At 40.3% G+C, this 22,510-nt stretch overlaps 2 protein-coding genes across 3 annotated transcripts; both read right to left on the reverse strand.

The window, feature by feature from the left end:
• Positions 1-816: 816 nt before the first annotated feature.
• Positions 817-10,578, reverse strand: LOC131891924 (uncharacterized). 2 transcript variants are annotated; one of them, XM_059241617.1, is made up of 11 exons: positions 10,439-10,578; positions 10,257-10,369; positions 8,743-8,764; positions 8,352-8,479; positions 8,177-8,292; positions 7,128-7,335; positions 6,935-7,032; positions 6,453-6,598; positions 4,279-4,381; positions 2,843-3,026; positions 817-1,358 (listed from the first exon to the last, which is right to left on the reverse strand). In XM_059241617.1, exons 2-11 carry the CDS (start codon positions 10,366-10,368, stop codon positions 1,231-1,233), a joined length of 1,245 nt encoding a protein of 414 aa, XP_059097600.1. In that variant the 5' UTR covers position 10,369; positions 10,439-10,578; the 3' UTR covers positions 817-1,230. The 2 variants fall into 2 exon arrangements, with proteins under 2 accessions (XP_059097600.1, XP_059097599.1); XM_059241616.1 differs by lacking the exon at positions 8,743-8,764.
• A 3,391-nt stretch (positions 10,579-13,969) lies between these two features.
• LOC131891316 (uncharacterized) lies at positions 13,970-15,919 on the reverse strand. The gene has a single exon (XM_059240844.1). It carries the CDS (start codon positions 15,917-15,919, stop codon positions 13,970-13,972), a length of 1,950 nt encoding a protein of 649 aa, XP_059096827.1.
• Between the last annotated feature and the right edge of the window lie 6,591 nt (positions 15,920-22,510).

Below are 22,510 nucleotides of genomic sequence, written 5' to 3' on the forward strand. Positions count from 1 at the left end.
ATTTTTTTTCTTCCCAATTTCATCGCTAATTCTATGGGAGAATTGAACCAACGCCAAACATACCTCAAAAGTAGAGATCAGACTTGAAATTGATTTGCACGTAGAGCAGCAATCCAAAAAGGTTTTTCGTAATTGGCTTTCTTCTTTGGATAATTCAGACCATCCACACTGAGGCAAACCTATTACTCATTGTAACACTCAACATGCAAATCACTATCGAATAGGATCTCTACTCATGAGAAAATGTGCTGGGGTTGAATGCAATCTAGCTTATTTCTAATTAGCGTCAATTACCAATGGGTCAAAAATCTCCACCTCAAATACCTTGACTTTTCGAACCAGATTGTTTTCTATGTAAAGTCTGTCGTTGCGCATTGAGTATATATTGTTGTTCCTCTTGCCATTTATTCTTCCAGCTTTCCTTCCAGCATTTACTCTCCCCTGCTTCATTTTCAATAACCACTTCTCTACTCACTTTCTCTTTTGCTCCATTTTCAATTATCACCTACCTGTTCTTCCAACTTAATATGTAACAATGTTTAATATAATAGCGTGCATTTTCATTTACCGTGGCGGAAAATGCTTTCCTCTAGTACATTTTACTTTGCTCAGCGTTGTGAAGTCAAAGAACTCCTGTAGTGTGGTTTCTTTTCCTTTTAAATAAATTATTACACAGTGATTGGTACGTCTCAGGAAAATAGTACTCCATGCCAAGCTTGGAGGGAAATTGCCGTGGTAGCCTTCAGCCTCTTAGTCTAATTTGTCGAATTAAACTTTTTTGTCATTTTCTCTCTCCGTTCATCCCTTTGAGGATCCCATTTTTTGTAACTTTTTTTTAAAGTCATTTTTAAGTAAAATGAATAAATTTCTCGTCTTGAACTGCTGGGATTGGAATCCCAGCAGCGGTAGGGAAAGCCGCAAAAAAAAGAAGAAAAAAACCTTATGAACAGTTTCCTTTCTGGTCCAATCACGTCGCAAAACATTCAAACTCCATTTTATCGAGGGTACATTTTATTAACATAAATAAAGTCAGTGGATGCATTAAATTGAGTAACCTATGGTAATGGGATTAGACAAATAAATCCCATGGATTGAAGTTATTTTTTTTCTGAGGAATCCTTTGAGATAGAAGGTAAGGACTCAATGGCATGAGACTAGATGGAAGTTGAGCGCTAGAATTCATTGGGAAGACAATCCATTGGAGATGCATTTTCTCGGACAGTGTCTTAATTAAGCGTTGCAGCCGTTGGAGGTTTGGAAATAAGTGAGCTTGAAGCCTGGCATCACTCCGGCCCCAATTTCCATATCTGCTTCAAATCCGTCCGACAGAAATCGGATGTTGAAGGGTTGTCGATCACCTGCAAAGAATTGAATCAAGAACATGGGTTGAGAAAGAAAAGCTTCAAGGAAAACAAGACAATAATGGCGATGAATGCATTTTGGCAATTACTTTGTTGACATTTATAAAACGATTGGGGCCACATTTAGCACTCGGTTTGCTCCAAAAAATTCCAGCAATCACCTTTGAGAATGATAATTGACTCAGAGGATCATACGAAAAACCTCATGTGAGACGAAAAGAAATGGAGTAATTGCCCTTTGTAGTATTCAAAACAACATAAGGTTTGAATCCTTTTAAGATCAGACCATTTAGATATACCGTTCACTCAGGAAATCGTTGCAAAACGAAATATTGATAATTTTTTACCACAATTTAATGGCAAAATGATGAAAAGTTGTTGGTATGTTGAAAGTAAAAGATATTTAGCTCTCGGTTATCCCTTTGAAGAGCCCAATTTTTGTTGTAATTTTTTAAAATTCTCATAGGAATTGAAAGGTCTCTCAGAAGCTTTGGTGGTGTATTGATGGTGTTAGAATGGATCAGCAATAACTTGTTCAGCGAAAAACACCTTTTGAACGTCAGGCATCTTAAAGCCTATTCTCGTATTTCTATGTTTGTTTATCGGCAGCAACAGGAAGCAGAGGAGAATGAAAAGGATTATGAACTATATCGTTTGATATTATACTCGTTTTATCACTGTCATAAATGGTTCTATTGATGGTAATAATGTACATCAAGCAGTCATGTGAAGCAAAAATAATGAAGGAAAATGTCGTGCAGTACCACGATGAGAATGGGAACAAACATTTCAGCCAGCCTCTACCGGAGAAAGACCGAAGTTATGATTTCCATCAATTTCCATCGCTACACTTAGGAAAAGATTGTTGAATTTGAAATTTGACGGTACTTAGATTTAATTGGAAGCCAATCACGACCTTAATTGCATATAGATATCAATATAAAAACAACCAAATGTCGCTGTGTTCAGGTCATAAAATTTAGAGTTTGATACGTTTATCCACAAACTCCTAGAGACATGAATTGTGAACGAGCTTCCCATTACATCGGTCTTCTGTTGGTCATAACGACTCTGAGCCACGTTTCGTATTAAATTAACGAAATAAGAAATATGTATATCTTCAATCAAAGTTAAGTCTTTTTCTAAGATTTGTATGTACGGTGGTTCGGTTCAAAGTTACGATTTCAAAAGCTTATGTACCTGAACAAAGCAGGCCGAAAAATTTGAATTTTATGTTGTGTTTCCTACATAAGTTTGGATTTATCTCCTGGGTTCCCTAAGCATGATTTTAGGCTCAATTTTGGCCAGGCTCATCTATTTTACAAGATCTTATGGACATATCAAGTACTTATTTGGAATAAACTGAACCATTTAAGAGATAAGACATTTTTGCCTCCGTTCGCAGTCCACGTCTCGAGAAGTATGTGGTTTATCTCAGAAACAAGATTGAATGAGGCAATTCAGTCATTTGAAAAACTTACTGCAAATGGTTTGGGACATCATGACAGCTGCAGTTGACGTGGTTCCCACTAACCCGGCCGACCGTCCACAAAATTGGTCAAACTTGCCTTGCTTGGACATCATCAATGGATCCAAGGCACCGGGAACGATCAAGCAGTCGAAATTTTTACCCATCCCTTTGCCATATCCACAACACTCGGAGGCCTGAAAGTAACCAATTCATCAATTATTTTGTGGGAATGAAACGATTACAAGTATAACTTTTGAAATCATTCCAATTTTGGTGAGGTGTTACCCACGAAGATGGGATGGGAAGATGACAAAAGGAGCGCTTGATTTTAAAATCGTGACTTAGACATGACAATGATTTTACATTAAATAGGTCTACTTAGTTATTATTCAACTGAGTAGGGATATACAGTTATATGGCCATTTGGATTATATGATATAAAATCACTGATTTTTTTTTCTGAAAGATGAATAGAAAAAATATTCCGAGATTGACAGGCCTTTCCCCACCTACGCTTTGATAAGGAAAGTGTTGGAAAATGTCGAACTTTCTTGTGTCGAGTTTCCCATCAAGTCGACTTATTTATATTCAAGTCGACTTGAATTGCATTTTTCCTCAATACATCTTAACTTCCCAAAAACCTCGGAGAGTAAAAACAAAAAAAATATGCTTTTTACCCAGTTCAAAGCGCATGCTTAGCCAATATTTTAATGTCGAGCACTTATTGCTCAATGCTAGTCTCAATAAAGGGAAAGGTGATCAAAGTAGTTAAGTGCTTTCCTGGACGAAAAATTCTCTAAAATTGCGTCCTTTAAAAAAATCAGAGAGGTGAACAAAGCCTTACTTCTCTCGACAGTGAATCAAACTTAAAGAATATTTAAAAATCCAACACCATACGCTCAAGGGAAGCTTCAATTGAGAATAGTGAGATCTCATCAAAATATGAAATGAAAACAATATTTTCTTTTACAAGGACCGGTTTTCAGCCGTATAAAGTTCCCACTCTGGCACGAAAGGAAAAAAACCAAGGAAACCAAAAACCACCATTAGAAATCTTCTTTCATGGCGCTCTGCTCACGAGTGGCCGGAATCTAAGTTTCCAGTCACTCGTAAAGAAAATAGACATTCTCTAACGTCAAATTTGACTTCGAGTGGTTTTGAGCGAAAACTGGTTCTTGTCAAAGAAAATTGTGTATTCATTAGCAGGGGCGTTCGTTATAGGCACTTTATTCAAGTTTGGATTCCAAAAAGTTGATCAGGCAATTTCATCATGCCCTCTTGTGTGAAGAGAAGCTTGGGCAAGCCCTGGCTCTTCTCTTTAAACTCGACGGCATGAAAAAGCGAACACATTCAAAGTGTCTTGACCTTGTCGACTCTCTTCAAGCCTCACTTTTGTAAACTCCACCGAAAGAATGCCCCGGCAATTGAATAAATAGCTATTTTTACCTTGGCAATTGCCATTCCACCACTTCCTGCCATGCTAAAACTGACACTAAAATCAGTTTCCATCGCAGTCGTGTAACAAATCCGACAGTTTCCTCGTTCACGTCTGCAAAAAAAGAACAGACCAGCGAATTAAGGCTTGGACGTTACCCGGAATGAGCATCTGCTCACCACTTTTGGCAGTGTATTTTCATACCGGTTAACGTTCAAGCGTCTAGCTCCGAAGTAAGAGCTTTAAAGAACTACTAACAGAAGAGGGGAAATTCAATTGACGGAATAAGAGATTTAGTTAAAATTAGAAATGTGCCCTTATTGCGACTTGGAACAGACTCGTTTGAAGGAGAGTCGAATCCATTTTCTTGGTAATATCATTCAAGCTCATTCCTTCTGAGTAGAGTTAAGTAGTGAGCTTTGTGAGCTTTGAGGGTCTTGAATTACAAGTCGCAGCCTCTTGCGACCAGTCTCTTTTGAAGAAGACCGCCAAGTATCGACTCACTTTCAAAGTGCTCACTCTCGACCTTTGCATCCACAATGATTCTTGTCCAATCAGGTTGCTCATTTAGGTGCTGATGAGGAAGGTCAAAGTCGAAGTTTTATTGGTTGCTCTGCTCGAATAATTCGATCCCAACACCCAAACGAGTTGTTGGATGCAGAGCTGAGTTCCGCCTGAGACACTTGGGATGACTTGTCCAAAGTTATCCTCCAAGCTATTGCTCATACTTCCCTTATCTCAAGCGATCCCATCCGATGACGCCCCCAACCTACTTCGTACTCCACGGAACAGCAGGATCCCACGCCCACGGTGCGATTTTGGGTGGATGTAGCAAAAAATATGGCAAGTTTTAAGAGCACCCTAAAGTGCTCTTCACACGAAATGAGGGATAAATTCGGAGGTTTAGTGATTTCCATTCTTTTCTTACCGCCGGCAGTAAAAAAAAAGTGAAACGGCTGTTTGGCCGGGTTGCGGCCACTCGGACAAGTTTGGGCCGAAACGAGTTTACTTTATTTATTAGCAATACCAGGGTCTCTATCATGGTTATTATGATTTAGAATCGCTACAGAAACACCAAGGCATAGATTCCATTCAAAATATTCCTACTTGCTCTCTTGGCGAATTTCTGTGTTTCACGTGCCATCATGTCATTAAATCGATGAAGCTTTTTGTTGGGTTGAGCAGAGCTTTTCCCACTCAGACCGTAGAGAGGAGGAGAATCAGTTCCGTTGATTTAATGACTTGATACTTGATATGCAGAGCCAATGCAGGGGAATGAGTTCCCCGTAAGGCAAAATTGGTCAAATGTTTGGTCACACAATGCGTTCGAATTTGCCGCTCCAGGCCAACCTTGAACGAAGGGCTGGTATGGGTTTGTATATAAAAACCGATGTAATTGTCGTTTAAAACTTAATAAAGGATCATCACGTACATGATATCGACGACGAGAGCACGGTAGCTGATTCAAGAGTCTTTTTGAGTTCGACATGGCACGTTGTGTTTTGACATATTCCACGGTTTATGGAGAGACAAACACTTACTTCAAACCCTGTTTGGAACACAAACTTCAATAATGTGAGTCGTTGAAGGTTCCAGATTTGTCATCTTTTGATGACAAAATAGATATTTGACGCAGAATATCTTTGCAACGAGGATCAGTTCTCACCTGCAGATATTCGAACAAGCCGTGGTGGAGACTCAAGCTCGGATTGAAGCTAGGACATGTTTCAACAGGTTTGCTGCCAATAACGATTTTACAAATTCATACTAGTGACTGCAACTCCAGGGTCACGTGGGAACTTGCAAGTGGGAACTTGAAGTCTTGGTTTTATCCTGCTTTGGCATTCAAGAATTCAATGGTACCCATTGCAATCAAGTCAACAACGACAAGGTGAGGCTTTGATAACCAATTGACACTCGTGACATTATCTAGTTATCTTACCTCAAGAAGTGGCTCACAATCAATCTACGTAAGGGAACTGATATTGAGTTGATGGGCTAGAGGTCAATTATAAAATCTGTGTGCACTGGGCCAGAATTGCCTTTGCTAAGGTATCTAACCCGTGACTCCATTTATCTCTCATGCATGAGTCATTTTTATACTGATTATTTAACTATCAAAAGATAAAGCAACACCAAAAAGAGACCTGAGAAACACAATGTTTTTTTTTTAAATCATATTTACCTGATGCAGATGTTTTGGTCCTGGTTGGCCAAATGCTGACTTCCAGCAAAATTGTAGGTCTGAACAGTGTCGGCTGAAGAGCCAAAATAGTATTGAGTACAACCATCCGGGGCCAAATTGGGGTAGTCGCAACTGTATTGGGTGATCTACATGTCAAATGGAGAGAAATGGAATCAAATTTAGCAATTTCTTTTCTATTGGACTGCCTACTCATGATTATCTGGAGGAATCAGATCAGGTAACACAGCTTTTGAGCCCTTTTCATGTAACAACCGTACTAATAATTCAACAAAGTTGTTTGCTCTTTTATGGTAATGATTTACGTATACATTTTTTCAATTGCAAGCGAACTCAAAATTTAAATGTGGACTTCCTGAAGTCATTTCTTGTCCATTTTTTGGAAGAACCTTGATTTAGAATACATACGTCAATTCAATGACAAATATCGGATAACGGATATTTTCCCTCTTGGGAATGCATACCTTGATACTCCATTGACGTTGTCCAATACCGGTTCCCCGCCCAGTTCCGCCCAATTGAAAGACCAGATCGTTACATGATGCGGTGGAGTCCACATACACTATTATACAAGAATTCAATGTTCACGTCATGAGATGCTAACGAGATACTACTAACACAGGTGAAAAATGATAGCTTATTTGATAAGAGACTCACTGTGCTCGCCCGAGTTCTGTCCGCAAATGGTTGGAGGCGATTGACCGGTGGATGAGAGAACGGAGAAGGAATCCGTGAGACATTGGGAGGCTGTGGTCACGGGCACGGTGGCTCCTGGGGCTCCAATCACGCCAGCCTTGGCAGCGGAAACAATCACCGTTGAAGTGGACGGACCGGTGATCATGAATTGGTTGAAGTCAAGACGGAGCTGCGAGACAAAATGAACTGAGGTTTTTCATGGTTCAAAATATTTAATTATTTTGGTTTGGTTTGGCTTTTCACGGGCTTTTCACGTCGCTACAGGGACTATTACTGTCCCCGGTACTATTAAAGTGAAAGGTTATGATTCGTCTATATACTACCTTTCAAGGTTTGTATGATATTTGGTCTACCAATGAGTTTGAGTTGACAGACCGAGCTAGTCCTTGAATGTAGGGTTGATCTGGAAATGCTATTTAAAAAATTGTCCAAGTCTGACTTGGAAGATGTAACCGGATCAACAATTTATACGTAATCCCTACGAATATTAGAGGGCAGCAAATTAAACAATGAAGGAGCCCGAGAAAGATGAGAAGTGGACTTCATTGTTCGAACTAGTATGGATTCTCGAGGACTTTAAGGGGCAAAAAATATGAAAGGAATGTTTGGTTTGGTCGAAGAATATGTTGACTATGAAGATTTGATGTATTGTAGTTAGGTGTGCTTATTTTGGTTGGAGATTGTCCATTTAAAAAAAGAGCGATCGAAAGCTATTTTGAAGTTGCTTAGTGGATTTGACCCAGGTTTTGCCATGGCATTTCTTCCACCATCCATTGTCTAGGATCTCTCAGATTGTTCTGATGTCACTTTCTCCTCATAATGTTTATTCAAGTTCAGATTTAAAAAGTTGACATAGCCTGCCAGTCGTGTTGAACTTGTTTGACTTTTTATACCATCTTGTTTTCTTTCATTAAAGGATTAAACTTGCCAAATCAACAGATGAATTCGTTGCTCTTGCACTTTTTCCCTATTTAACCATTTTTTCGACAATAGTAATTAGTTTTACTCACCTGGCAAATATTGTCTGTACAAGGGCAAATCTTGAGTCGGCAAGCACCTATTTCACTTCCGGTGGACTCGAAATATGTGCAATTCTCATTGGATGTGGCCCCACAACTGGCAGTGACTACAAATAGAAGAATTCTTATCGATTCCATTGTGGTAGACCCGTTTCGTGGTCCTTACAAGTGCAACAAACGCCATATCCTTGAGCGCATGTTCCAGAGTTAGTTCCACCCTTGGAGGTGCACTCATCAGCAGTGTAACAAGTTCCATTCTTGCTGGCTTGTCCGATGCAGGGATCATTAGGGAACCTACAATATGACGTTATTGATTCTACCCGCATATGTTTGCACAAAACAAATTCAAGGCCAGGAGCAATGAGAACAAGAACAGACTCGTCGGGATCAGAAATGTAATTCCAAGTTAGTTTAGAGTCATTTGACTGCACTCTGAAGAGGGTAGCTTTTGGAACGTCTTGTAAAACACAGGGCTTGTACATAAGTGTTGGTATCCTATAGCTTTTTGTAAAGTGACAAAAGTTGCCGTACTCTAAGACACTCATTATTGTTCTTACCTGACAATTTGGAAGAGAGACACTAAAAGAGAATATGGAAAGCAAATTCAAGCACTCTGTAGAACACGAAGAAATGAAATTGTTCGTTGAAGATTTCGTTGAAGGAAGTTGATTCTTAAGATTCCACGGATTACAATTATCGTTGTTATCTTTAACTGACCTCGGCATGAAGTATTACATCTTATACAAAAAATCCCTAATAAATGACCAATTTCATCTTTGGGGGGGGGGGCAAGAACGGCTAAATACGGACACTAAACAAAATTTGACAATATTGCGCTCTTTTTATATTTGTCTCAGCATACTAAAAGCTTTTTACACTTCTCCACGTTTCGATCTTATTTGAGCATTTGCTTACCAAAGACACGGAATTGTCGTGCCAGTTTTTGCGACACTCAATGGCCTGAAACGTCGTTCAAAAAGCCAGGGAAGTGGTATTTTCAATCTCGCATCCTTTCAGTTCAGAATGACACAATTTGAAGCGTACATTGGAATACGATTTGAATTGAAAGACACTAAATAATTGTATCCTTGGTCTAAGACAGACGCAAAGTTAGTGAAGCCATTTCTTGTTTTTCACATCCAAAATGCACGGTTGAACAACCGTTTCTTGAAACATGGACGAAGTTCTGAATATAAGTGTTATAATAATATAATATAATGTAATATATAACATAATATTATAATGTAATAATATATAACGTAAGTATAACTGAGTATTTATAAGTGTTTTCAGCGAAGAAACAATGCGGTTTTAACACGTTTCCAAGATTTAGCCCAGAAATATCTCACGCAAAGTTGAAATGAAATAAAGGAACTCACGTACACCCTGGTTACAAATATTGCTCTTTGAGTATTGCAATGCTTTACGGGCTTCAATTTGAATTAAGTGGAAACCTGAATGTATGTAAAAATGTAGCAATTTTTTTTTTGAGACGTTCCAATTGTTTCTGAATAAGTGACAACACTGATACTAAATTGGCACAAAAGTGACCAGAGAAATAAAAATAAAAACTTTAAAAGCTTCTCGTCTATCTTTTGAGAAACTGTTTTTGGGGTCACTTTGTTCGAGCCCCATCAAAAAAGTACGCATGCCTTTTTTTATTTTTTTTTGAAAAAAACGTTTTGAATGGTACATGGAGTATGATTTTCGAATCCGAGGGAAGAGAACCCCAAGATTGGTTGCCCTAGGCCAAGCTTTTACGTAAGGTGATGCCTGATTATTGTAGAATTGATGCCTTTGGGTGCTTGTTTGCTGTCATTGCCGCTTGCTCTAAGAGTTTTAGGCTTTTTAAACTTGGTTTAAGTCGAGTGTAATTTAAGATTAGAATTTAAAAAAAAAATCAAAAAAACATCACCTCCTTCTGATGCTTAAAACTCCTACGTAATAAGTTGTTCAACAAAAAACAAGAGCACTACCATATCTAGTTAAAAGAATATTGTTACTCTACAAAAACATGATGAAAGGCGCTCACGAAAGTGAATACCAACATTGGACTGATTGTAGTACTTACAAAGTTTCGCCTCTCGATCCGACTCCGACTCTGAGCTTGTGGATGAATCCGAACTCACGGCTCCAAAGCCGATAAACACACATAAAAACAACAACGGATAATGCTGCAACATCCTAAAATCCAAAAAGAGGAACATGAGTAACGCAAGTGGGCTCAAATCAACCCTCTAGGTTAACACTTACCTTGATGACTTCCCAATCGCTACTGAGACGCACCGTCAATCGAGTGCGAAGAAACATTCCCTTACGCCCCTCCTCCATTTAGTTCGCTCTCGAAAACCACGGTAAAAGCGGTGTAGAGTCATTAGAAAGAGAGCTTTTGAAACCCATGGCGTGCTTCTGCGTGTAATGCGCAGAAAACCTATTTTCCGAACCAGCAGCAAGATTTCTTAAAAGTCATTTTTGACTTCTTTGCATCACTTCAGAGTTCAGATTGAAAGCAGGCAGGCACTAATACCTTTACCAACGTATTCTTTAATTACGATAGCTTGCTTTAGTGTATCGACTTTTGGCAAATGCACTACATTGAAAACAAGCCTGAAGGGTGGGTGAACATTGACGACTTCAACATGTTTAAAGATCTGTTTCATTTTTGACAATCGAAAAAATACATAAAAACATTTAAAAATTGTTTTTGCTCTTTCGGAAACCATGGGCCTAGTCTCATCTGTGCCTGATTCTCCCTCGTAGCTTATTAAAGTAGCTTTATGAGAAAGCATATGTAATTGGACTTGGGTTAAAAAAAGGGGGTCTATATTTTCTGGAAGGCACCATTTGACACGTCCATTTTCAGCTGATGGAAAGTGATGATAAAAATATGAGTAGAAAACCATCGATGGGTCAACGAAAGGATAGATCTCTACATAACTGATACACTCCCGAGGTAAGGCGAAGAAGAATCTAGACAAGGGACAAAACTCCGACGAAATAGTGTTACGCATGATTGTTCAGTTCAAAAAAGCTGAGTTGGGAGATTGGACGGCGAATCGGATGTTTAGAGGAAGTTGTTTTAATGATAGCGGATCGAATTATGCCATCGCGTCCTGGAATGAGCTCCAAAATTCTTCCCAACACCCAATGGTTTCTTGAAAGATGTTTTTCACTTATCAAAACTACATCTCCGACTTTCAGAGGGCATGGGCGGTTCGTGGACCATTTTTTGGTGAATTGAAGGTCTAACAAGTACTGATGGCGCCAGTTTTTCCAAAACTGGTTCAAGACGTTCTTCCGATTGATCCACTTCCTTGCCAATGTTGAATCGCATTGTTTGACAGATGAATACGGAAGCAATTCTCGAGGTCTGCCATACAAAAGGTCGAATGGGGTAACAGTCAAGCCCTCACGCCCATCATCAGAAAGAAATCCAAGCGGACGGGAGTTGATGATTCCTTCACACTCGATAAGAGTATTCTCCAGAGACCGAAATGGAAGTTTTGCGGAGCCTACAGTCTTTCTAAGAGCGTTCTTCACCTCTCGAATTAATCTCTCAACAATCGCATTGGTCCACGGAGCTAATTGGGTGGAAAAATGCCATTGGATACACTGAAGGCGTGGTCCCATGTGAGAGATGCCCTGATGGGCGTTTTTCTTGACCTTCCGGAGTTCTTTCTCGGCTGAGATAAAAACTTTTGCGTTGTCACTGAGAATACTCTTCGGAAGACCTCTACGTCCAGTGAAGCGGCGAATGGCACCTAAGAACTCGTTGGTAGACCCATCATTAATGAGTTCTAAATGGACAGCTCTAGAATGAAAGCAAGTAAAGATACATCCATAAGCATTGGTTATATTCCCACAAGATTGTCGAGTGGAGAGTGGACCAAAGAAATCGACGGAAACATGTTCAAACGGAGAGGCATTTTCAATGCGCTCTGGAGGGAGAGGAGCCATTTTAGTTTGATAGGTTGATGGTTTTGAGCAACGAAGTTCAGGACACTTGTTGAGAATTGATTTTAGGTATTTTCTACCTCCTTGGAGCCAACGGCTCTGTCGTATGATAGAAAGGGTAAGACGAGCAGAGGCATGATAATTAATCCGATGAATTGACAACACATACTTCTCGGTGACTTGATGACGGGGTAGAATTGTTGGAGACTTTAAACGAAAGGGGAGGGAGGAGTCGTCCAAACGACTCCTCATTTTGAGCAAACCTTTATGAATAACAGGAAGAAGCGACTTTATATTAGATGTAGGTGGAAGGTCTCGTTGGTTCGACAAGGCCTCTATCTCAGACGTAAACGACTCCTTTTGAGCAAAGCGAATACAGGTATCTTCTGAATGCAAAAACTCGTTGGGTTGGATAGTATGAGTAGAAGGAATTGTGATTTTTCGACAAGCTTTCACAAATCGCAAGACGTACGCCATGATGCGAACAATGGTACGCCAGTGTTCAAAACGACAAAATAGGTCTTAGAACGGCATGCTGAAGTTAGACACATGATTACAAGAGGAAAGCGTCTGGGGGATCACGGTTATTGGAGGAATAGTTGTTTCCCACGAAGATTGGCTCATGGTCAAGAAGTGCGGCCCATGCCACCACAAAGTATTTGTGGCTAGCTGAGTTGGAGTGATACCCCTGGTACAAGCATCGGCGGGATTAATTTCCGTTGGAATCCAACGCCAAGCCCGAGCAGGATAACGTTCAAGGATCTTCTTCACTTTCCCGGCCACCCCAACTTTTAAACTGGCAGGATTGCTTTGGATCCTCCAGAAATTCACTTGTGAATCTGTGAAGAAGTAGGTAGGTTTAATGTCCAACGCCGTCTCAACATAAGTCGCCAGTTTGGTTGCAAGCACACACGCTAGGAGTTCTAGTTCAACGATGGTAGTTGGAATCTTTCTTTTATCCAAACTCAAAGGTTTGACCTAGGCCTTGGCAAAGAACAAATTTGCAGACCTTTTTCCAACACTGTTCGTACAAACCACATAAACAGCGCCTCCAAAGGCCTCTTTACTGGCGTCGCAAAATACTGCCAGATATTCAGCAACGTGCTCATTTGGGATAGTGCAACGCTTCGGTGAAATGAGATCCAGTCCAACACATTCTTTCTCAAACGAGGAGAAGCCAGCACACAAGTCGGGCGGAAGAAGATCCTTCCAATGCAGTTTCCTAAGCCAAATTTGTTGAAAGAGAATTTTCCCCTTGATAACAAAAGGCGAAATTAGCCCTAGTGGATCGAATAGAGAGGCAACAAGTGAAAGTCCATCCGACACAGTATGCTGACTGGATTCGAATGACTTTCCTGGACAGGCAAATGGCAAAGAGTCTTCCCTAGGATCCCAGCTGAGACCCAAACTTTGGTTGGCTCAAGTGGTCGTACGTCTTCGGTTGGCACGAATAAAATTGAGCTGGAATTGTTACTCATCCACTTATGAGGTTTCATACCGGCACTTTGGAAAAACTTCTGAAGCTCAGCCACAAGTGACTGTGCTGATTCTAGGGTAGAAACTGATGTTAACAGGTCATCGACATACATATCTTTTAGAACAAGCTCTGAGGCGCGAGGGTGAAAGCGTCTTGCATGTTCTTGGAGGACCCACATGGCCTGAAAGGGACTCGAGACAATCCCAAAAGTGACAACTCTCATTCGTAACGTTGCGGGTTTCAATTCATTGGGGAACTTCCAAAGAAATCGAAGAAACTCCCTGTCCGACTCCCGCAGATTAATTTGTAGGAACATTTTTGCTAGGTCCAGAGCGAGTGCAACTTTGTTGTTCCTAAATCGTAGAAGAACTTGACCAAGGTCTGGCTGGGATCAGATTGGGACCAGAATATAGGTGATCATTTAAGGACAATCCTGTCACGTAGTCCTTGCTTGCAGCATTGTGAACCACTCTGATTTTCCCGGGTTGGAACACAGGATGTGTTTCTAAATAGTAATGCGGAGAACCGGACGGCAAAAATTGGTTCTTAGGAATTTCTGCAAAGTTGTTGTCGAGGAAAGCTTGGTAGCTTTTGTGGACCTGGTCCAGAATCCCTTGAGAGGCAGTTTTGTTTTGAACGGAGTCCATGACCTTCCTCGCTCGGTAAATGTTGGATGAATTGTCGAACGATATTTTCCACAGAAGACCGGTCGTCCACTTCTTGGTTACATGATCATAAGAAGAGATATTTTCCATCATGGTGAGAGCCTCCTGTTGTTCAAGAGTGAACTCAGACTCTGAGGCTTCCGAAGGTAACCCAAGGGATTCAATGGACCAGAAGATTGCCAGTGCGTCAGAACAACTTTCAGGGATTTTAGTTTTGCAACAGGTGAAAGCCGAAGTATGAATGGTCTTACACTCATCAGATGGTAGCGATCCCACAAGCGCAAACCCCAGAAGGGTCTGCTGAGCTCCAGGTTCATTCAAACGTCCCATGATTGGGGAACCAACGAGCAGATGAGAGTATAAAGGTTCTCCTATCATGATATCCGGAACCAAGTTTCCCTCAGAGGGGAAAGGTTCCGTGAATTGAATGCCCTTAAGATGATCGTAGGAACAAGGGTTGAAGTTGATTTTCCGAATTGGTACCGTGATCTCAGGAACCGTGCAAGCAGTGATAGAAGGGGTGCGATAAGATCCATCCAGATTCTCAAGGGAGAAAGAGACCTCACGCTGATGGTCGAATTGTGTAATTTGTTTTCCAGAGGTCATCATCGTTAAAGAGGTTGGGGAACCGTCTAGGCCGGCAAAGTTGGCCACGCTCCTTCGAATGAGAGGAATCTCCGACCAAGAGTCAAGAATGACTCGGACGAGAAGGCGTTCTCCAGAAGGTGTAATAAGGAAAGTCATGACAGATTTACAGATTGCCATGGTTTTCGGTTTGAAAGTGTTGGTAGGTTGCTGGGCAGGTGGAGGCGAGATGTTGTTCACGTGAAATGGTGTACTAGACTTTCTAACGCTATTGTTAGGTGAGGTGAGATTGGATTTCCAAGAAGCATCCCGGTGGACGTAAACAGTGTGGAGGCCGCCACAGTTGTTGATCGGACAAGATGATCTCCAACAAGAAGAGGAGGAATGACCAGGTTCGTAGCATAGAGAACATAACCGCTGATCTTTAATGGTTTTGATGATTTCTTCCCTTGACATGGACTTCAGTTTTGGACAAGCATGAGATTTGTGTTTCTGTCCGCAGAAGTTGCAAAGTCCCCACTCGCAAGTGGAGGAGAAGGACGCGGGCAGGGAAAAATCCTTTTTGAGGGTTGATTTGTCGGTTGAAGACAACTGCAATGACTGGGCGAGTTTATCCTCGATGAACTCAAATAAATCCGCTGGAGTGGCAGCGCGTGATTTCTTGCTCTTAGAAGTCGTCCTCTTCTCGCCAATCCAGGCCTTTTGGATATCAGTTGAAAATGTCCTCTCACAAAGAGAAAGAAAAAGAATGTTTGCCAGTTGTTCTCCAGAGATGTCTAAAGCAGAAAGCCGTTGTAGACATCCCCTAGACGAGGCAAGGAAGGCCTTTAATGACGAAACCTCACTCGTGGTCCTTGGCATGTCGAAAAGGGTTTTCAGTATTTCTTGTACGTGAAGCTCTGGTCGATCGTATATGTTCTTAAGGATTTCGATCGCCGTCTCTAAGCTTCGGCCGTCGTGTGGGAGTTGATCAATGAAAGACCTGGCCTCCCCTTTCAGTACTTTTCGTAGATCCGCAAGTTGTTGGTTTTGTGAGCGTCCGAGCGACGTCATTTTAGAAACAGCAAGTACCCAACTCGACAAGAAGGAGGAAAACTGGGCAATGTTTGAACCATCGAAGACCTCTACCTCCCTTGTGATGTCAAAAACAAGAGAGGCAATAACGGTTGAGTCCGAGTCGGGACAAGATGACAATAGAGCGGGGTTTTTAGCATTTTGGGAAAAATCAAATTGTTTGCTGACTAACTCACGAACTTTGTTGACTTCGAATTTAAGATTCCACAAATACACGTCGTTGTCACACGTATCTTCTGGAAGAAGTTCCTCACACCAAAGTCGCTTCTTTTCGAGTGCCTCGAAGGATGAACATAACTCGAGAAGATAGTCCCGTGCCAAACTTTCGATTGGATCTGAATTGGCTAGGAAGTCTTTGAGAGTCCGTAAGTTTAAATCGAACCTTTTTCTCAGACCAGACAGCCCCCGGCATCTAGTTGCAAAAGTGTCCTCATTAGGAATGAATTTATTGATGTCAGAAGTGGTCATGATGCGTTGGGCAAGTGACCGTGTGTTGTATGGAGATTGGAGAAGAGTGAAGATTGACAATCCGAGGAAGCGAATTTCAAAAGCACAATTGCACTGCCAGAAAGCACTTAAAAAGCACCTTCCAATTGATAACAATTATACACTTGGGGATCTTGAATCCGGCTAGAAGGACCATAAAGTAGCTTTATAAGAAAACATATGTAATTGGACTTGGGTTAAAAAAAGGGGATCTATATTTTCTGGAAGGCACCATTTGAGACGTCCATTTTCAGCTGATGAAAAGTGATGATAAAAATATGATTAAAAAACCATCGATAGGTCAATGAAAGGATAGATCTCTACATAACTAATACAAACGCACTCTTTACTCGATTTAGGCGGCAAATTTGAATGTAGTCTTCAGAGACAATTGCGTGCATAGAGGCTTTTGAATAGAATTAAAATAGATCAATGATATCATCTATAGCTCTATCATATGAACCTGGTTTTAATCTCAATATGCCAAGAGACATGATTGAATGCATTCTTAACTCGATATAGGCGGTAAATTTGAATTTAAATGAAAGGACAACTGCCAGCATTTAGGCTTTGAAATAGAATTCATATAATCAATGATTAGGACGATAGTCCTATGATATAAACATTGCTTTATACTCAACATGCCAAAATAATTGATTGCATGGACTCTTGACTCGATGAAAGCGGCAAATTTGAAAAGAAAGTTGTGCAGATCCGGTAACATCTTTCAAGTCAGACTTGGACAAATTTTTACATAGCATACCAGATCAACCCTACATTCAAGGACTAGCTCGGTCTGCCAAATCAAATTCGTTGGTAGACCAAATATCATATAAAAATTGAAAGGTAATAAATACACGAATTATAACCTTTCATTTCAATAGTACTGGAGATTACATTCCCTGTAGCGGTTAGAAAAGCCCGTGAAAAACCAAACCAGTAAAAGAAAAAGAAAAAAAATCGATATAGGCCTTTTCAAAGAGATTCGTCACTGTTGTAAAATTCCCTTGACAGTTTCGTCCTCGATCAAAACGACTCTCATGAGTGTACAATAGCGCAAAGCCGCCATTTATAGACATAATCAGGCTCAATCAGGCTCAGACAAATCTCAAACTCATGTTGTAATCAAATACCACAAAGAAGCTTGGTCAAGCCAGAGCTTCAAAGCAAGCAACAAGCTCATGTAGCATGTTTTTCTCCCTGAGCGTTGCAGCACTTAAACAATGTTAATGCAAAGCGCTAGATTCCAAAGTGGCGACATTATCTCTGCAACTACCACTGATGCCAATTAGCGACCGAAAAAATAATTAAGGAAAGCCACTTTTTCTATGGATTCAACCAAATTCAAATAAGCAAAAATAAGCTGGCAAAGTGGAGGCAGCATTTGAGGCAATGGATGGATCGGCGGGGAGTTAGGATCCAGTTTCATGGTTGGTTAGAAAGAAGGTCGGAAATCCCAGTCATTTTTTTCTGGTCATCCTCAAAACGTAGAAAAGGTGTTGTGCGCCCTCAATAGATACATCTCTGGCATGGCGGTTCTTTCATATTGGGAAAGATTGAAGGCACTTGGAATTTACAGTGTTCAACAAAGGTGTGAACGATGCCTTATAATATATGTCTTCAAATGTGTTCATGGTCTGTGCCCAAATCCTGGTATTCAATCAACATAAAGTGAGCGGACAGGGAAATAATGTGGCGTAAATACTGATAAAAGTTCTGGGGATTCCACACTGATTAAGAAGATAAAAAAACACTTACCGGTATGTATTAGACCGGGGTCCAAAACTATATAACCTCTTGCCGTCGGACTTAGGCGAGTCTTTGTTACATCTGACCCTGCCTTATCATTTGAAAATCATTTAGGTCCAATTAGTCAGGGATTTGTCCAAAATCCCTGACCAACCCTATGGTCAGGGGCTTCATAAATCGGCTAATACCAATTCCTTGGTACACCAAGTGTCTATTGTTGTACATGACCATTGCCCGATATAGCATGATATTATATTATATATGATCGATATTTTAGATTTCAGCAAATATACGAGCACAATAATGCAAAGGAAAAATCAAAGATTTTAAGGATGATGAGTGTCCTAGCAATCAACATCAAACATAAGAAAATGTAACTACAGGTTACTTCACCTATATCTGGACAATTTTCAATTGCATCCAGATCAAAAAGTATATTATGAAGAGTACTTTTAAGGGTTTTATTTCGAAGCTTATATATTTTAGAGTTCATTCACTCAATATGACCCCTCTCGGCCGCAATCATCCTCTGGATCCTGGGCCTGAAGGACTAGCTAACGTTCACGATCTCAGCGTGATCAATGGCACACCAGTGGCGTCTGATGAAGGCCTTCAGTGACTTCAAGTTGCTGTGGCTGGTCTTGCAGGCTTGTCCCTCCAACTTCCCCTAAAACTAAAAATCCAAGGGGTTAACATTGGGGGAGTTGGGGGGCAGGTCTGGGGGCCCCAGAAGGCCACGTTATGGGCCTTGAGTAGGTTGAGGGTTTTGTTGGCCTTGTGGGCAGGGGCCAAGTCTTGCTGGAAGATAAACTCGCCCACGTTCATGAGCACTTTTGTCCCAACGAAGAGAAACTGGATCTCGAACGAGAACCTGAGAGCCAGATGAGATTGTTGGTTTTTTTTTGTTGACTGGTCGTCATATTCCTTTCCTTTAACGTTTACTTTTTGAATAGGTTTTAATGAAAATGATACTGCCATTTATAAGTAAATTACAATTCAACACCTGCTTTTGCAATTGGCCAAATTTCCAAATGTGTTAAGAACAGCTCTGCGTTAGTATCAAGTGAAGCTTAACTTAGTATTAACATGAGGTTTATTGGGGTTATTGTTGTGTGATAGAAAGAAGCAAAACTCTAATGCTAAGAACACAAAACGAAATGACCCAGGCTTGGGACAATAGGCTTTGATGTCCCCTTCCGCTTTGCAGTGGAAGCATCGCTGGATTTGGTTCCTGTGGATGATTCGTATTTTCCTTCCATCAATTTCTACAAAATCCGGGAACTCCCCATTTGGGACAACTTGTACTCGCTTTTGTCCAGTAGTCAACCCGCTCAGTCTCGGATCATGAAAATCTGTAAACCTTTCCATCAGCACTCCGGAAACAACTTTGGCGAAAGCAGCGACAGATCGAATCAAATGCACTCTCACTGCGCAATACCAAGTCACTCCTTCGTGTTCACGATTGAAGACAAACTGGCTCGCAAATCTTACATGCGGCAGTATGGGCTCTTTAGTGAGGACCGTTTAATTTGCTCTGGCATGGCCTATCGACCCAAGAATCTCGGTTTTCTCAATTTTTATCTCATCAAAGAGGAAATCGGCGAGAACATAGCTAGACAAATTGGCGTTTGGGAATTCCTCACACTCAAAGTCCAGGATGATGCAATTTTGTTCCTCCTTAGAGCCTTTGGATAGCTCGGACGTTTTTCTTCAATACTAGATATCGTCACCTTTCCACTCTTTCGCGGGACATTGTCACCATCAGAAAAAAACTAATTGAGACATTCTGGTTTGTACGTCCCCACCTTGGCCCCACGGGACATAGGGATCACGTCATTCTACTCCACGACGGACTAGCTCAACGGTTCACGCAGTAGGACAACTTAAACTTCACTTGGACACTTACAATCACTAGAAATCTCGGAGCACGAAATTGCGATGTCCAGAGGCCGGTTCTTTATATTGCGTCTAGTTCATGCACTAATTGATGTACTAGCTCACCGTTAGTTAGCGGTGACTTAGTTCACGAACTTTTTCGCGTTCTTTGAATCGTGGCTAATTCATGTTCAGCTGGCGGTGAATTAGTCACTGAACTTGCCATAATCAGCTGAAATGAAAACGAGTTCCATCAACATCAAATGCTTGTGCTGGCATCAGATCTGACAAACCTGATATAGAGAGGTATGCATAGACTCTGGTTGAAAGCCCAGCATGGCCTTTAAATTACCTCCAAATGCTTGTCTTGAAAAACTTCAATCAGTCAGATCCCAAGCACGGTGTTAAGAATGATGTTATTTAACTTTCAGCTATGCTCTCAAGACTTTTCCAGATGGTTTTGATATCAGTAAATCAAGGATTTCAATTTCTGTTTTGAAAAACAGTCAGTTGTTGATCAAAAACGTGCAAAATGACTCTTAAAACACACTTAATGGCACATTAGACTACAAGTGCAGAAAAGAAAAACCATTAGATATATTAGTTGCACGTTGAGTAGAAATTTCATGGATGCATATAAAACATGATGCAAAAGATGCCCAAATGGTACCTCAACAATAACTAATTAACTTATTACATACTTCTGCGACGTCACATTCTCATATGAGCCATTCTTTTCCTTTAGAACATATTTCATTATTCAATATCATATATTACGTCATTTAAATTACATTAGAAAAGACATATTTTGGAAAAAATGAACTTCCTACTGAAACTTTTATATTATTGTATGCTAAAAGAATTGCGATATTCTATTAAGCGGTTAGATTTTTCAACTTGAAGTGTGACTGAAAGTTTGGTGCATATTTGATCATTAGCGTTTTCTTAAAATGCCATTGATATTCATGAAATTGCAATGAACAGCACAACTGGGCATATAAAACACAGTCATATAAATATCTACTGCAATTTTCAAATGTTTTAATTTACCCAAAAATTTTTCGAGTTATTATAGCATCACAATGTAACAAAAATAATTCAGCCGAGTATATAAGATAAATATGTATTTTTATATGTTAATTCATCTGTGGCAAGTGGTTGTCAGCGAATTTGGTGGCCAATTTGACAAAAACAAAAACTATCAATTTGCTATTGCTAAGGAGCTGGTTTCTAAACGTCCATAAAATTTCTACTGTAGGTGCAACTAATGTAATTAATGATTTTTCTTTCCGGCATTTTTAGTCTGATGTGCCATAAAGTGTGTTTTAAGTGTCATTTTGTATTAAGAGCGCAAGACAATATTTGAGATCAAAACTAAGGATCAAAACCATTAAAGTATAGGAAAAAGGAAAGGCCATGTAAACCTAAATTTTCTTCAATGTTCGGATTTGCAAAATCTTCAACAGCTATCTGTATCTACAACATCAATAAATAAAAATCTATGGCAATCAAAATCTTTTTTTTCGATATAAATGAATTATTTTAATGAAAGTTGAAAAGCAAAAGCCAGAAAATTTGCCATGGCTCTATCATTTTCAGTTTAGCCAGCGAATTAGTGCATGAATGAGTCGCGACCAAATTTAGACTTGATTTAAAGAACGCAAAAGTGTGGTCGTGTACTAGTTCGTGCATTGTGCATTAATTCATGTATCAAATGAGTTAGACGTGATTCAAAGGCCTCAGGGCACAAAGGTCCAGGGTGAATGCTATCTAAAAATTTGTCCAAGTTTACAAGTCCCAACTTTTTTAGTCTCTCCTAATTCGATAGCTCTCTCATTCCTGTGATGCTCCTAGCATAACATCTTTGGACTTATTCGACCTTTTGCAAACCTGCTGAACTCATTGGAGCCCAAATGAGCGAGGCACATTCAAGATGTGGCAGGACAATTGACTTGTACAGAGTTAGCATCGTGATGCTATCTCTGGACTTAAACGTGCGATACATCCAACCACACATTTGAAAAGCCTTACCTGTTAGAAATCGGCGAACAGAACAGACTTGGGACTTCGTATAATCAGATTTATTCTAGACTAACTTGCACGTGGTTATTGCATCATAAACCTGGCGGGAACAAAACGTAACATAACATAAGGTAGGCACGAAACCTGTTAAAAGGAGAAAAAGAATGAAAGGTACATATTAGCAGATATTTTCGTGGCTTATCATCTTGACTGCTTGACCGCTTTGCCTCATGCCTCAACCAATCTGAGTTGAGAATTTCGGTCGACGCAGAATTTGATTGGTTCTTGAAAGGGGTTACACAGATAAGCAGTGAAGCGGATAAGCCACGAAAATAGCAGCTAATATTTCCAACAATACCAACTTTCAACTGGATATGCATATCGAACTTTCCAGTATTTTGGAGGACTACACCTAAATTTTTCATAGATGAGACTTGC

This window comes from Tigriopus californicus, chromosome 12 (assembly GCF_007210705.1).
Source record: "Tigriopus californicus strain San Diego chromosome 12, Tcal_SD_v2.1, whole genome shotgun sequence".
Taxonomy (NCBI): Eukaryota; Metazoa; Arthropoda; class Copepoda; order Harpacticoida; family Harpacticidae; genus Tigriopus; species Tigriopus californicus.